At 42.1% G+C, this 17,538-nt stretch overlaps 2 protein-coding genes across 3 annotated transcripts; one reads left to right on the plus strand and one right to left on the minus strand.

Annotated features, from left to right (window-relative positions):
- Positions 1-614: 614 nt before the first annotated feature.
- chchd4a (coiled-coil-helix-coiled-coil-helix domain containing 4a) lies at positions 615-3,720 on the plus strand. The gene is made up of 3 exons (XM_066673215.1): positions 615-784; positions 1,662-1,760; positions 1,926-3,720. The coding sequence occupies exons 1-3, from the start codon at positions 763-765 to the stop codon at positions 2,255-2,257; spliced, it is 453 nt and encodes a 150-aa protein (XP_066529312.1). The 5' UTR covers positions 615-762; the 3' UTR covers positions 2,258-3,720.
- On the minus strand, positions 3,670-12,262 carry si:dkey-202e22.2 (netrin-4). Of its 2 annotated transcripts, none has more exons than XM_066673213.1 (10): positions 11,797-12,262; positions 9,540-9,952; positions 8,823-9,170; positions 8,299-8,425; positions 7,456-7,644; positions 6,225-6,441; positions 5,669-5,796; positions 5,397-5,444; positions 5,085-5,255; positions 3,670-4,357 (listed from the first exon to the last, which is right to left on the minus strand). In XM_066673213.1, exons 1-10 carry the CDS (start codon positions 11,852-11,854, stop codon positions 4,221-4,223), a joined length of 1,836 nt encoding a protein of 611 aa, XP_066529310.1. In that variant the 5' UTR covers positions 11,855-12,262; the 3' UTR covers positions 3,670-4,220. The 2 variants fall into 2 exon arrangements, with proteins under 2 accessions (XP_066529310.1, XP_066529309.1); XM_066673212.1 differs by having other exon boundaries at positions 3,672-4,357; positions 5,376-5,444.
- Between the last annotated feature and the right edge of the window lie 5,276 nt (positions 12,263-17,538).

The raw sequence follows: 17,538 nt of genomic DNA on the forward strand, positions 1-17,538 counted from the left end.
GAAAGCACAGCCAAGAAGAAAACAAAGCCATCACATGACCCTAAAATGAATTAAATTAAAATGTAACTCATTTACAGCTATAAAGGAAGCTCTATAAGAGACTGAAACCACCAAATCCACCTATCCTATATATATATATATATATATATATATATATATATATATATATATATATATATATATATATATATATATATATATATATATATATATATATATATATAAATTACACTGGGGAAATCGCCTAATTACATGCATTTGTACAAAATTAAAATTAAAAATGTGTTTTGTGTGGCTGCACTCACACAGGTTGGGGATTTGGGGATTTTGGGTTCAGTCCTCAAGAATGTGGTATGTGTGGGTTTCTTTCGAGTTCTTGAGTTTCTTCCCAAGACTTGGGAAAGTGCTACAGAGAATGAATGAATGAAAAATCAAAATTTCCTTTCTATAAAAAACCCACAAATTGTCATTCTAAATGCACTACACAAATTAATGAGCTTCTAATTGGAGTGTACTAGGTTTTGTATACAATTTAGTAAACTAGTATTGTAGTATGCGGTTTTGGACGAGGCCCAGACATGTATGGGTAAACGATCCCTCCGGTTTGAGGGGAGACTTTTATTTTGAAAATCTGTCGGCCATAGAGCGAGGTGCCTTGCAGATGTGAGCAGGAGCCGGTTCAGGATTAAACACAGTAAACTGAGAATAAACAGCGAATAAAGAGGGAGTTTGCGCGTCTCGGCGGCTGTCTGCGCTGGAAACATGTCCTACTGCAAAGAGGAAGGTGGGCTTTAGTGAAGAGTTTGTGTTTAAATCAGTGAAAACCTACTCTTTTCTCTCAATGTCATTGAGCCTTAGCCTGAGCTCCTGCTGCTGCCATGTGTTAATGTTATAACGGTGACTGGCTCCATTACACACAGACACTTCTCCTGGCCTTAAAAGTTCATTTTTCATTGTGGATTTTGCTGTTATTAGTAACTATTGCTTGGCCTTATAACATCAGCTGGTTCAGTATATTCCCTTAACTGCCATCTCTTGAAATTTAGTGGGAAAGTGAGCAAAGGTTCTTCTACAGGCCCTTGGGTCAAACTTTAATAACTTTCTGTATGATTTTGAAGTTTACTGCTTACGTAATAGATATTTTGGAGATCCTGGAACATTTTACTTAGCACTTATGGCTTTTATTTCCTTTAAAACCACCAGTAATATGTATAGATAGTTAAAAATATTTCAGTAGACTAAAATTGTAAGCAGAAGGAACCACCAAGTGTTCAAGAAATGATACAGAGAAGATATAAAATATATAGGAAATGGGACTCCCATGTTTGAGAAGCAACAGAAAGTCACCAACCAAGTGCATTGGGTCTGAAAAGATGAACATCTGTCCCGAAGGTCTTATGGATAAAAAGGAAAATGCACAAAATAAGAACCTGCAAATCAACAAATAAACTGCTGGTGATATGAGAAGAGTGGACTGTTCAAGAGCCCGATATGTGTTTGGGATTACAATTGTTAAAAGCACATAATGGCAGTCATTCTGAAGGAGTGCATGAATCTTAACTAATCCTGACACTTCGTCACTGATCATAAATTCACCTGTAGTGCTGGTTAGGGTTTGCACTGGCATGGATTAAATGAATCTTATTTCTTTTTTGTTACAGGTAAAGATCGCATCATCTTTGTGACGAAGGAAGACCATGAGGCGCCAAGTAACGCCGAGCTTGTAGAAGATGATCCCAATGACCCTTATGAGGATCACGGTTAGTTCATCACAATATGGTACAATACTAGGACAATATGATACGATACTTGCTCACATTTTTACTTTTTTTGTAGTAGATATTTCTTTAATCAACCTGCTTTAAAATCTTGACAAAAAAAGGCAATTGTGTTTTAACATGACTTTAATCCGCCCCCACCCCCAGGTCTCATTCTGCCAAATGGGGACATTAACTGGAACTGTCCATGTCTGGGGGGAATGGCCAGTGGTCCGTGTGGTCAGCAGTTTAAAGATGCCTTCTCCTGCTTTCACTACAGCAAAGAGGAGGTGAAAGGCTCTGAGTGTGTGGATTACTTTCGCAGCATGCAGGAGTGCATGCAGAAATACCCTGAACTCTACCCACAGGAGGACGACAATGAGAGCGCCCCATCTGGAGGAGCAGAGGCAGTGTCCACTGAGTCACAACACACCAACTCTGACTCTGTTTCTGCTCCAGGGGAAGGATCAGCTGGAGTGGAAAACCAGGCTACGAGTTAATATCACAGAAAATGTAACTTTTAGCTTTTGGATCTTAATCACAGCTCCACAGAGAGTTTAACAAAACTGACACTGAACCAAATTCCTCTACAAACTCTCAGGACACAAAGAGAGGAAGAAGCAGCTGAGAAACTTTAAAGTCTTGCCCATAAAGTCTTGCCCACAGCTTGAGGTGTGAGATATACACTGTAGGAATGAGCAAGAGCCACAAGAAGGACATTGAATATGCTCCTGCTGAACAGTTTTGGTTTCTGTTAATCAATGCTGATGTAAAAGGGATTACGTATGCACTGATTTTTTCACCATTTTCCAGCTGAATGTCACTAGTAAATTAGCTTTGCTTTTCTGTTCACATTGTCCTCATTGTAGCCTGCTCCACCTGTCAGTCCCAAGCTTATTTTTGTACTTAAGCTTATTCTCTTTACTTTAGAGAGCTTGTACTCCGAAATATCTTAAGGTTACTGTTGCTGTCCTAATAAAGCCTCCCATCTACCTAAATTAGCTTTTTAATAGAGGTGAATTTATAAACATTTTCCTAAGGTATTAACAATAGGTCAAAAGAAAAACACATGATTTTCTGCGTCTGAATTAGAGTCCAACCAATACATTGATTGACTGATATTCCATAATATTTGTGACTTATGGTATTCTCTGAATCCCAAATATCTTCATTACATCATGACCACTGTGGTTCACTAAGTAGGGAATAAGGAGCCATTACAGATTCTGACTGGGTGTGACAACAAACAAAGATTTTGTTTATATATCTGTGGTATAAAAGGTTAAAACATGTCCAGTCCTAAATGTGTTAGTGTATAAGGATACTCTGTTGAAAGCCTTACCTAAAATTACAGAGGATTATTACATTTATTGTAAAGAATTTGATATATATAGAGATGCTGTTTTAGATGGTAGTTTTGAAAGATGCATGGGCTAAAATGGGTGGGTGAAATAATTGTTACATTGTGATTTCCCTATTGAATTATTCCAAATCAAGTAGCCATTCAAATCATTTTTGAACTATTTTTCACTATAATATGTTTCTCTATCGTTAATCATTTTTCCATCTCAACCACTGAATTATGAAAAAATGGAAAACATTGATGGACTTACCTTTTTAATTATGAATCATAATCACTTGGGGTGGCACCTGCTGAGTGTCTGAAATGTTTGCTTTTGTGTGTGCTTTGGTTCGTTTCCTATATCGTCCCAGCCTCAATTCTAGTACCATCATCACTGTGTTCAGAATTTCAAATCATTGAATTTCACGTCTGAGTTTTCTTGCTTTGGCGTTCTCAGCAAATTATTAAATTAATGCAATTGCCAGTCTATGGGTTCTGACCCTGAGATGTTTTATGAACACTGCTGTTTACCTGTTTATTGATACATTCTACCAATGTAAAGAGTCTAGAGTGTTGCAAAGCCTTAATGCGATGTTTTATCACTCAGAATGATGTGAATAAAGGGGGGAAAATGAGTTATGTCTGTGGTTCAGGTGAAGTTGGAAATGAACAGTTTTATTCGTTGACTGTATTAATGTTCACAATTGTAGTTCAGTCAGTTTTGTTATTGTTTTTCCTACCAGTCTTCAGTCACCGACTCAAGCCCCCATCTCTTCTGTCTTGGGGTTTCATTCCCTTTCACCTCCCCACTCTAACACTGGCTTCCCATGTCTCAAAGGAAGCTTGTGCTCCCTTTGCACTCCCGGCTTGGCAGAACTGTGAGATTGAGAGGGTCCTAGCTAATTGGTTTACCTGTGGAAACCCATGAAGCCAGGCAAGTGTAGTTGGTCCAGATCTCACTGAAGTCTCCAGCTTAGAGTTCTGTACTGAAAAGCTCAGTCCCCTGAAACTTACTTTAATATGCTCATACTTGCACAAACTGCCCAAGCTTCTTATACTTGTCATAGTTTAGCTTGGGAGTCCTCTGTGAGTTTGATGTCCAGGCTTTGAAAAAAGCATCCTCATAAGCATCCCTGCCTTACAGCTTCCGAGACTAGGAATCCAAGCCTGGGGGTCCATGGGACCACCAGACTCTGCATAGTGACCAGCAGCCTGCCTGATTCGGTATCTTCTGGGCCTGCCAGTAAGTAGTCACCCCCTGGAGGAGAGACAGGGACATAACTTCATTATGTCTGTTAGGTAATTACATAGTTATTGAATTAAATGTGTTCAACATTTGTTTTTCTGAGGTTTGAACACTAGTTGAGCCACATTTAAAAAATGGCAAGAATATTTTTGATGTTTCCGCTTCCCTTTTCCATAATGAACTATACTGCAGTCCAATTTAAATTAACTAATTATGCTCTATTGTGGCACGGTGGCGCAGCAGGTAGTGTCGCAGTCACACAGCTCTAGGGGCCTGGAGGTTGTGGGTTCGATTCCCGCACCGGGTGACTGTCTGTGAGGCGAACCATTGGGCGCCAGGCAGGAATACACCCTGGAGGGGGCGCCAGTCCTTCACAGGGCAACACACACGGACATTTTTGAGTGTGTTTTTGGACTGTGGGAGGAAACCCACGCAGACACAGGGAGAACACACCACACTCCTCACAGACAGTCACCCGGAGGAAACCCACACAGACACAGGGAGAACACACCAACTCCTTACAGACAGTCACCCGGAGCGGGAATTGAACCCACAACCTCCAGGTCCCTGGAGCTGTGTGACTGCGACACGTCCTGCTGCACCACCATGCCGCACATGTGTCTTTTGAAATTTTTTCCCACAGATCACCCTTAAGTCTGTGGCTTAAAAAGGTCATTGTATCCCTGGACATATGATAAACGAAACTGAATGAAATAGATCTGTGTGGTCTGGTCAGTACCTGGGTTGAGGACAGGGCAGGTGCAGCCACGGCGGGTCCAAGAGAGTGGGAACAGGCTGTGGGTGCCCAGAGAGAGAGACAGGACCCCTGAGCGCAGGACCTTCCTCACTTTCACATGCACCACTGCATGACTACCTTTATCATGAGCTGACAGCACACTTGCCTTCATCACTACAGCAACAGGGACACACAAACACGTTTTCATTTTTATTTACACTTATAATACTATATAAATCATGATTCGTCTTGAAAGAGTTAATACAGGGATAAATGATAGCACGTTATCATTACCATAAGAATGTTTCATCTTACACAGGTCGGACACACCCTTCAACTTCTTCTCTTTGCAGCTACATTTCCCTTCAGAGAAACATTACAACCACAGAGAGAGTTTGTTCACAAGGGTAACCTTTTTGCTAACTACATCAAATTTTATTTTAAAGCATAGGAACACTGTGGAGGGAGTGGCTTTAAACAACCTCATCCACTAACAACACCCCACTGCTTTTGTTGATGAACCTACATTTTATTTATGTTTGTATCTGCAGTGCATTATTAGCAGGTATGCAGTGCTGTTAGCTCACCTGTGTAATGCAGAGCAGAGACAGCAAGCTCCTTGGACCATGCCTTGTCCTCATCGTGTGGCAGAAAGTGGGTCAGGTCAGGAACTTTCCCTCCAATGGGGACATTATAAAACTCACCATTGACTTTGCTGTAAAAGAGAAAGAAGACACCACACAAACACAAAGAGAGTGGATCAAAAGATAGTGGCATTCACTAGTCCATCTCTTTTTACCATGTTACACAGATCCCTAATTAGTGAATGTATCTAATTTAAGGTGAACTCAGTGCAGACACAGGCATTCAGCTGTACACAGATTTTGTGTAATCTCTATATAAAAAAAGCATTGACCAGTACAATGGGACACTCCAGAGCATCTACAGAGGTGTATAAAGCCCCCTGCTTGTATTGGGTTGTGCAGCAGATGCTGATATATCTGGAGGGATGGAGATGTGTCCAATATCCTTGGGATGAATTGGGCTGGCATCTAAGTTGTGGTCCAGAACTAATCCTCTCCCAGCTGAATGCAGTCAAAGCAATGTTCCATAACCTTTGTGTGTGTTGAAGCCAGCTCTGACCTGTCTAAGCAGTGTCCTGTGATGGGGTCACACGTTAAAGGACAGAGGCAAGGCCGGCAGCCATCTGCTCCAAAGCCCCAGTTTCCAGGAAGACAGTGACTGCAGCTGGTTCCTCCAACGCCGCTTTTACACACACAATGACCACTCCTCGGGTGACACCATAAACCCTCTGTGCCAGACACTGATTGCACCGATCCCACCGGATCACACCAGCACCCTGCAGGAGAGAGGCACTGCCATGAGTAGAAGGTTTTGTGAAATTGTGGGAAAACTACATGCGTTTAAAAGGCCTGTTAGTGATGGTGGTTAAAAACTGTGCTCTAATATTTTCAGAACCCTCTGAATCACCCAGAGAGAAAAATGTCACACCCATGTAAGTGAACTGTTTAAAATTGATTTGTGTTTATTTTAGTAAGGACAACGAAGTGTTAATCTGTTACCAGCAGGGGGAGACACAAATGCCATAACTTTGTAATTATTCGTTTTTTAGTTTATTGTCTGTAACTGCTGATCCAGTTATGGGTTGCAGCGGGTCCTGAGTCTATCCGGAATCACTGGATGCAAAGTGTGAACACACGCAGGAAGGGACGCCAGTCCTTCGCAGGGCATTTGTAATTATTGGAATAAAAATTAAGCAGGATTACCAGACGTAATCTAACAAACACACAAACATTCCTTGATATTCAGACTAATAGAAACAATCCTTAGACGCCCACTGTCCATAGTTGCTGCTCACGTATTAGCTGCATGTTCTCACTACTGCTATCTGTGCTGTTAGTCCATCACACGTTGAGAAAATTCAGAAATACAGATGTAAATCTAACAGTACACACTTTAACATGAACAAATATGGAATCCACTGTGGAACCACAATTATGTATTAATTCATTCATTCATTATCTGTAACCCTTATCCAATTAACACCAACACACCAACTCCTCACAGACAGTCACCCGGAGCAGGAATCGAACCCACTCCAGGTCCCTGGAGCTGTGTGACTGCAACAATACCTGCTGCGCCACCGTGCCACCTCACAATTATGCAATTGGATTTATTATGTATTATAGCAAGCCAACTATAATAACTCTAGTTTATAAACCTCAAAGACTTTAGGACTAAAGACTAAAGATTCTAGGGATGCTTGATGCTAAATCTAAACTTGAGTACAGTTCAGCTGGTATTTCCTGCAGCATCCTTTGTTCTGAAGCACATCCTCTTCCAAGTCTCTTACGTGTACATGTGTGTGGAGAGCTTGAGGGCCTTGCTGGATGGCGGTGGTATCCCGGGCGACAGCGCTGGCACCTGCGGCCCACCGTGTCATGCTGACAATTCTCACACACTCCTCCACTGAGACCCCGGGTGGAGCGCCACACTCTCTCAGAAAAATGACAGCTTGTAGCATGACCATTACATTCACATTCTAGAGAGAGAGAATACAGTAATTTCATTAAGGGAATTGAACGAGATTTTACATTTACACTTACTAAACCAGTAGAGCTGTAAGAGAAGTATATGATATCCCCATTGAATAATCAGATAATCGGACAAAAATAACGGATTGACATAGCAGATCTGGACAGTTAGAGTTCTCTTTGTATGTATGGGTTAGCGGCAACTTGACAATAATTAGCTGGATGTGCTAGGGTTGTCTGATGCAAGCTAGGCATCATTGTATGACAGGGGAGTCCAGTCTAACAGGAGGAACAAACATTCATTCATTATCTGTAACCGCTTATCCAGTTCAGGGTCGCGGTGGGTCCAGAGCCTACCTGGAATCATTGGGCGCAAAGCGGGAATACACCCTGGAGGGGGCGCCAGTCCTTCACAGGGCAACATACACACACACACACACACACACACACACATTCACTCACAGCTACGGACACTTTTGAGTCACTAATCCACCTACCAACGTGTGTTTTTGGAGCACCTGGAGGAAACCCACGCAGACACAGGGAGAACACACCACACTTCCCACAGACAGTCACCAGGTTCTGAGTAGGCTCTGTATCTTCCACAACACTGACTGGGATGAAGCCGTTACAAAAGTGTAATAAACAGTATAAACACTCACTCTGACAGGGGTTTGGTTCTCCGCTGCTGCCATTGGCTGCTCTCCAGGGACGATCGTTATAGAGAGGAGCGCACCTCTCACAGTGAACACCTGCCGTGTGGTGAGCACAAACACACCTGCCCTGCACCTGTTAACATCACAAAACACAAAGGAAGACAAACAAACAGAACAACATCACAAACACAATAATGCACACACACACACACACACGATTCTCATCAGCGCTCACCACAACACAGCAGATCATAGTTTCTCAGCATCCACCTGCAAAAGCTAATTGTTAATGTAATTAAACAAAGACTTTGGCTTCTTTATCTTTACTGCCCTCAAACAAATAATGCAATGTATTCATACAAAGTCATTCATGATATTACAACACAATCATTCACAACTCTCATTCTCCCAGTCACAGGAAGGCATTACAGGCATAGTTCAAAGTGGCCCAGCACTGATATGACAGATGTGGAACTGACCTGACCCCAGAATCAGAGAGAAAATAATGTTCAATATCCTCACTCTCTCACCACATTGCTGCTCCGTGTGTCCTGTCCTTCCCCAGTGGGCAGGCAGAGTTCAGCATGTCCGTGGCAGAGGCAGGTTCCTCGAGCTTGGAGTGAGTAGATGGCATATGAGTCAGAACCTGCCTCATCTTTAGAGCTGTGTAGTGACTGGAAAAGGACATTAGAGGACAATCTGAGGCTGTTTGTGTGTTGTGGAGCACCCTGGGGGCTCTTGGAGATTGCTGAAGAGGTGGGACAGTGCTGAGGCTTCAGGAGACGAACACGCAGATTAGTGAGGGTCAGTAAGGACAGAGCTTCGGGGCTGTAAGGGTCATTCATCCCACTGCCTTGAGCCATAGATCGGAAAATAACCTGGGCCGGGGGAATAGATTGAGAATGAGATTCGGACAATTCCTACTGTCTTTTATATCCCACAATGAAGAAACATACAAGGATGCAATAAAATAATTAGCTGCATGGAAATATTGTAGCCTCCAGACTTTAAATCACCATAACTAAGGAGAGAATGGATTATTCCGAGGAGAACAAGAAGTCAAAAGCTAAAGTTACCAAGGTAGCCGACTATCTAGGTTCCCTATGCCAATTTGCTTCTTTTTTTCTGACTGAAAGAGTTAAAAACATGGGTCCATTATGGATAGAACTGCAAATCCAGCTAAAATTTACTTCTATCATTATTCATTACAGAATTGGGACACAGCCCACAGCCCCATCTCTCTTCACCTCTCCTCCCGAGCAGGGCGTGGTTCTGGAGTATCGGGATGTGCAGAGTGCCCCCTGCTGGCTAACATCATCAGGCATCCCAAAGGTGGAGCTGCAGTTATGCGCAAAATGTTTCAGTGTCTCCCAGGAGCGCCCGAAATCCTGTGAGCGCTCAAGACTCATCGCGGCTGGACGTGGTGAGCGGAACACCATGACCACGTGCGTCAGACAAAAACGACCCCCCAGGTCCAGACGGATCTCCTCCTGGCCCCCTGTCCCAGCCCCTGAAGACCACCAAGTATCAGGGTGCATGAAGGGGTCATCCACCATCAGAATGGGCGGGTGGGATGAGCTGGTGTGGAGGGTCCTGAGCATCCGGCCGCTCGTCAGATCACCCACAGGAGGACTACAGGAACGGCTGGCACATCTGGAGCCTGGGGGGGTGGGGGCATAAGTGAGATGGAGAGAAAGTGAGGAAAGAATAAGGTATATTGAGTGGGAGGATTGTTGAGGAGGCAGGTGGAAGAAAATAGATTGAGATGGAAGGAGAAAATAAGAGAGGGAGTGAAATTGTGATAGAAAGAGAAGGATACAGATGGTGAGGGGGTGCGTGACATGGAAACAGAAAGAAAAGGAAATGAGAGAGGTGGAAAACAAGAAGGACGTGGGGAGAAAACACACAAGAATGATTGATGTTAAGATAAAACATCAAATAGAGGGTGGCTTTTACTTTAGATGAAAAACAGTAGTTCTGAAATTTTAAACGAGTTGAAACATTCAGGCTCTGCATTATCGTAGCCCTGTGTTTGACAACCAGAAAATGGTGCAGTAACTCAGTCACGAAAAGACCATCTGTGCAGGGTAATAATGGTGGTTAACATTACTGATATGAGCACATATATAGCACTGTACAAAAGTCAAGTCTAGTCCAATTTTCTTCTTTTGTATCCATTCCCTTTCAACTTATTGACAGCTACACATCCAGACTCTCCCTTAAGTTGTATTTTAGTATTAGACACAAACTCATTGGATATTTCAGTTCCGAAGTGAGAGTGAAGCTTGATTTTCTCTTTTCTCTCAATGATGGGCACTACTTTGGAGGTCCACTCACATTCTCCATATCCTGGAGCTCTACCTTGAGATATTGGTAGGAGAGGGATTCATTCATTCTGTAACCGCTTATCAGGGTCACGGTGGGTTCAGAGCCTACCTGGAACCATTGGGCGCAAGGCGGGAACACACCCTGGAGGGGGCGCCAGTCCTTCACAGGGCAACACACACACACCTACGGACACTTTTGAGTCGCCAATTCACCTACCAACATGTGTTTTTGGACTAGGAAACCAGAGCACCTGGAGGAAACCCACACTGACACAGGGAGAACACACCAACTCCTCACAGACAGTCACCCGGAGCGGGAATCGAACCCACAACCTCCAGGTCCCTGGAGCTGTGTGACTGCGACACTACCTGCTGCACCACCGTGCTGCCTAGGAGAAGGATGTTAATGTTAATGCTAGGACTAGGATTCTGCAAGGAATAAAAAGTTAAAAATCGGTAAAAAGTGCACAGAATCCTGACAATTTTAAATACTGTACGGGCAAGACCGGGCCTAATGGCACTGTGTTGGAACTTAAGCCACTGCCCGCACGCCTGCTGCCGGCTGGCTGCCTCTGTGCCCCTCGGCAGGGTCTGGTTGAATGTGGTCCAGGGATTATGCAATTGACAGTAACCGGACAAAACACACAGTTAGTTGACTTGGCTGCGAATGAAAGGCTCCAGAAGTAAACACAGGACACGGGTTACAGCAGCATTTAAACTAATTCTGTCACAATCAATTCCAACACCTGCAGTTACTTATTTTTCATTATGAACTCCTGGTCCAGAAATTAAAAAGTCTTGTCTCCACTTATTCCTCTCATTTCCTGAATAAACCCCTGCCATCACAAAGATCTGTTACATTTCATCATCAGTGCATTTGATTTAACACAATGAAAGGCTCATTGAGTCAGGCCAGGTCATTGAAAACAAGGAGCCCTACTGGACTACTTTACCTTACATTTATGACATTCCTTAGGGTGGGAAATATGGCCCTGCCTCTCCTCTTATCACTTAACACCATTACAAATTACATTAAAGAAACAACACAAAAACACAACACACAAGTCTTATCCAGCAGGGATTTGATGTATTCTGAGCACAAATAAAACAAGAAAATATAAAATGTTGGTCCTTGAATGGACCGCACCTGTCCACTCAGTCCCTCTTTATCTCTCACCTGTGACACATTGGAGGACGGAGGCCACAGTGACCATCAGCAAAGCCGTACTCTTCATTTCTGAGACTGCTGCGACTCTCCGCGGACAAAATCACCTTCATCACCCTCACAGGAGCTCAGAGACCGGCTTCCAACAGCACACCGTCCGCGGGTCCATTCCTTTCTCATTCTCTTGTTATCAGCTTCTTGTTATCAATCTCATAAAACAACCGTTCCCTCTCTTTCTCCACTCCTTCTGTCTTACCACTTCCTCAGTTTCTATCCCGCTATCCCGCTATCTCTCTCTCTCTCTCTCAAACACCTGTCTCAAAGCCTCGATCCCCCACAAAACACGCTTCACTTTATAAACCCGTATAATCCGGTTTACGTTCATTTACGGATTTTTTAAATCAGTTCCTCTCAAAAACAAAACCGCAGGTGGTTCGACCCTCTCTGTGCTGCTGGTCCACAATGAGGTTTTGTTTTTGTTTCTGCCCCTGCGTTGGTCGGATGCCACGCCCCGAAACGCTCTCCTTTAATCTAATAGGTCAGGGAGCGATTAGTAAACTCTGATTGGCTTGTGTCCAAAGAAGGCACGGTTTTTTATTTATTTAGTCAATTTTATTGTCAAGATAAATGATATTTAAACATAAATTATATTTTATAAAATAATTTCTACATAATTTCATATTTCTACCTGAAACTAAAAGTAAAATAGGGCTAGCATTCAAATATTCCTCGGGTACCCCTTGACTCTTATAATATAAATCCTTTATTAATACTGGGCTCTGTGTGTTTCCACAGGTGGAAATGGCACTCCTCTTAATGTCTACTGAATAAGCATTGCACACCAGCAATTGAATTAACATCAGATGAGCATCTAAACCTTAATCTCAGTGATCTGCTGGATCCTGAGGAAACTTCAGCACATTCCAGACCTATGCACACTCCCCAACACACTTCACACTCTCTGTGGTTTTCCAACTTTATAGATAATAAAATAAGACTGGAATGTTCTGGTAAACCTTCTTCAAAGCTGTTTTCGTCTGAGAGAATATGAGAGAGCATTTTTTTGCGCTTTTAAACTTAAGTCCTGAGATCTTTCCTCATATCGTCTGAAAATATTTGTTAGCCACATTAACCTTACAGCTCAAGGGCAAAGTATCCAATTATAGAAACAAAATTTGTTTGATTGACCACATTTGTAGAATATATTAAAGAAGGACAACGGTTTAGGTGGTTTGTTTAAGAACAGAACAATTTATATGGTGTCTACCTGAAAATGTTTCTAAATCCTTCAAAGCTTTATTTTCCTCACCGTTTTTTTTTCTAAATCACACCACCCACTGTGTTGAATTTTAAACTAATTGTATTTCCTTCCCTTCTAGACCTGCTCTTCATTAATTTCTTCTGCAGCCATCTTGTTCTCCTGTCTGCATTTTCTGCTTTCCATCCATCTCTCCAGCACTCTGTCTGACACCTGGCTCCTCTCCAGATTCTTCATCTTCCCTCACTCTTCCTCACTTACTTCCAAAGCTCACAAGCCAAGTGTGTGAAAACACTGTTTATGGGCACTCACAGTAATCCCACCAATTGCAAATCAGCTGTTAATATTCAACATTCCAGATGTTTCCATCTGATTTAGAGATGTTCAGTGCTTTTTGACAGCAAATAAAAGGCGATGAGGGATTTGGAGGTTCATCTCAAGGGTATTTGAAAGGTTGTGTGTGTGTGTGTGTGTGTGTACTGTGTACTTGAGATTCAGACAAGATGTCCTGATAACCACAGATATGACCAGCTGTGGGTCTCTGTCTCTTCTGTCAGCAGTATGTTGAAAAATGGTTTGTGTACAGTTCAATAACATCAGCTTGTACATAAAAATCTTATGAATTATTTGTTGGTTTGATGGTGAATATGGAACATATGGAACAGGCCTATACCCCTATTTTCCCACAGTTCTTCTTTCTGATTGGTACAGTGTGGTGAACATCATCCACAAAAGTCTACTACTTTATAGCAATCATCTCACATTGGCTCTGTCTTTGGGAGATCCCACTTTAGATCCATGGTGATGCCACAGCCATCCTTGATCGTAACTGTCCTTCATAGTTTTGCATGAATAGAATGATCCTCCTCCTTCTCCTCTCATGCCAGTCAGTGCAGAATCACTGAGCTGTCAGTTATAGTTCTTCTCAAAGTATGTTGAGCTGCTGAGTATTTTTAAAGATGTAAATCATTATAAAAGATACTACACCCAACCTACCGCTCTAAATTCTGCTTTGAAACTTTATGATGTGAAATGTTCAGTGACATTATGTTTAAATGAACAGACATCCATTTGGTCTTCAGGTGAAACAAGTTTAAAAGCTCTAAAGCTTTTTCCAATAAAATGTGTGTGTGTGTTCATGCCAGTTTCTAAATATGGCAGCTCGTTTTGGTTTGAGAGTGAAGCATATTTGAAGATTTAACTGAAGTGGTGGTAATTGTGTGGTATTATTGTGCAGAGAAAGCAGCTGGGATTCAGCCAGGCCTCATGCTGTAAATGTTTTCAGCAGCTCATTACAGTTACAGGGTAGAAACGATGGAGCCTCAGCCTCTGCTGCAAGGAAATGAGGCCTTTACTGTACAGCATCTCTCAGAGGGTGTTAGTGGTTAAGTCACAATATTGATGATGTATAATTCTTTTGGGGCCTCACTAGGGCTTAAAACCACACTGGGCCTTCCGTCCAGCTCCTGAAGTTCTAACCAATGTAGAAAATAATGTAAACACGAAATAGATTCATGTAACATTCACCAATTCTGGAACATCATTACTATATTTTAAATTTATGCACTTGTATATGCATTTATGTATATGACTGTGAGTGTATGTATGTGTGTGTGTGTGTGTGTGAGAGAGAGAGAGAGAGAGAGAGAGAGAGAGAGAGGGAGGGAGGGAGAGAGACTCCCATGCAAATGTTTTGAGGGTAATGCGTTGAGTGCACTGCTTTGATCTGAGAGAATGAACGACACAGATTAAGCTGTCAGACTGACCACTGCTGATAGAGTCCAGATGAAGCTGTGACAGGCTGCTGCCCCTATGGAAAACACAAGCTTAATGGCCAAATATTGTGTGTGTGTGTGTGAGAGAGAGAGAGAGAGAGAGAGAGAGAGAGAAAGAGAGAGAGAGAGAGAGAGAGAGAGAGAGAGAGAGAGAGAGTTTTTTTTTGTTTTCAGTACTGTATTTTACAGTGATGTGTAAAAGTCAGATAATTAATTAATTTCATTCCATTGTTCTGAGCAGGGGCGGCATGGTGGTGCAGCAGGTAGTGTCGCAGTCACACAGCTCCAAGGAGGTTGTGGGTTTGGTTCCCGCTCCGGGTGGCTGTCTGTGAGAAGTTTGGTGTGTTCTCCCTGTGTCTGCGTGGGTTTCTTCCGGGTGCTCCGGTTTCCTCTCACAGTCCAAAAACACACGTTGGTAGGTGGATTGGCGACTCAAAAGTGTCCATAGGTGTGAGTGAATGTGTGAGTGTGTGTTGCCCTGTGAATGACTGGCGCCCCCTCCAGGGTGTATTCCTGCCTTGCGCCCAATGATTCCAGGTAGGCTCTGGACCCACCGCGACCCTGAATTGGATAAGCGCTTACAGATAATGGAATGAATGTTCTGAGCAGCATGTTTGTTTGAATAGCAGGTTTTCTTCTTTTGTGTCTATTTTCTTTTCTCAGGAAAGGCAGCTCCACATCCTTTCAGACCCGTATTATTGAGTTGTGCTTGAAGGTTGATTGCAAACACCTGTGGACGTATTCAGATTTGAGACGCAGAGTTGAGATTGATTTTCTCCCTTCTCATAAATGATAAAAGACTAAAATGCTGTTGATCTGAACCAGTTTTGGTAGTCGACCTGGTCTAGGCTCCCATTTTCTGTATAGTTCACGTGTGTGTTTTAGAGTGTTTTCCCACATTTATATAGTAGCTGATGCCATGTTGCGTGTCTGTGTGGACAGTTGCATGTGTGCTTGTGCTTGAGAGAACGACCCATCATAAACACTCACACATGTGCTCGCTCACAAAATCCATTTAATTCCAACACAATTAGATTTAACTGAGCCAAATTGAGAAGAATGTTTTGATTCTAAGGGCGTTTGCAGTGCCTTTCAATGCTCTATTACTCCAGAACCCAGAGCTTGTTAAAGCTTCACTCACGCACAATGAACATCAATGCAATTTAGACAATAATGAGGCGTGTACATATGGTACATTATAGGATCACACAATGGTGGGGGAAAATACTTTTGACTAGACTTTTGCATGTTCCATCAATGTTTTAGTTCCCCACTAATTCAAACATTAAACATAAAATCTGTCATTGAGAATAGTTTGATATGAAATAGAATTCACCAATTTACCTGCATTTGGCACTGACTAAAACTGGGAAGACACACTGGATTTAAATATTAAAATTAATTTCATTATTCAAAAATAAATGGAAAACACACTTGAGGATCCTTAAAGTCTTTCATATTTTAAGGACTTTGCGTTTTAAACTGTGTGTTTTAACAAACATATATGTTTCAATCCGAAATCTTTAAAAGCTAGTCCTTGGTCTTAAATACACAACAAAAATCTCATAACAAAATGTTTTAAAATAACTAAATGTACTGAAATGACAGTATAATAATCTATATAATCTTATATTATTCATCATTTATTAATATTTTAACATTTTTTTGCATGTTTTAAATTAACCCACATTAAGTCAAGGTTTTAATGGGTTCAACTCAAATTAAATATGTCTAGACACATCTGAGACTAGTGTCTGCATTCAATAGTTAATGATCTAAACCTTTCTCTCTTTCGCCAGGTTAAAGCCTGATGTCCACTCTGACCTCTCGGTCACTCTGGCCTCTCAGGGGTCTCAGGGTCACTGTTAATGGTCACTTTTCGGCCTGCACTTCTCTTACATTCGCTCATAAAACACACACCATTTTAAAGCTAAGGTGACACTCCCTGGCCTGATAGTCTACAGGTTTCATTCATTAACACAGAGAGACGATGGCCATATACCAGGGTAGCCACACTTAACCTTCTCTCAGGGCTCAGGGGAAAAGGCCCAGTGTATTTGAACAATCCACTCACGCTCCACATTAAACTCATTAGCTTATGGTTACTGAGCCAAAGAGGGAAAATAATCACTTCTGTCAGTTTGTGAAATGTTTGGAATGAATAAGAACAAAGGCATGAGGCTCCACCTGTTATTTGACTTCAATTTAGAGCAACAAACGTCCTCAGAAACTGCCAACAGGCCCGGGTCTTTTGTCTTTTCAAAGCCTTACACATGCTGTAAAGCTTGATTTGTTGAGTTTATTGAAATGCTTTACTAGAACCAAATGCTTTGGCTAATTGGAGTTGCCGTTCCTTAATTTGTTCTTACAGGATGTGGATTAATAAGTGCCTTAACAATAACATTAACATTTATTTAAACAAGTCCAAACGTAAACCATCTGGCTGCATAATTTGTTCAGTACACTGATGTGGATTATTAAATATAACACACAATCCTATGCAAATGTTTGGATGTTTGGGGCAATGTTTGGCTGTGTTTGGGCCGTCTGATTTGGTGCAAATTTAGCCCAAGACAAACATATGTTTTCTGACTGTTTACCACATTTCATACAATTTTAGACTAGGGACATCTTTTTAACCAAATATAAACGTTATTGAAATGGCTGAGACAGCTGGACAACTTGTTTTTTCAGTGTCTTTTCAGCAAGACAATGGAGCTG

This window comes from Hoplias malabaricus, chromosome 5, assembly GCF_029633855.1.
Source record: "Hoplias malabaricus isolate fHopMal1 chromosome 5, fHopMal1.hap1, whole genome shotgun sequence".
Classification (NCBI taxonomy): domain Eukaryota; kingdom Metazoa; phylum Chordata; class Actinopteri; order Characiformes; family Erythrinidae; genus Hoplias; species Hoplias malabaricus.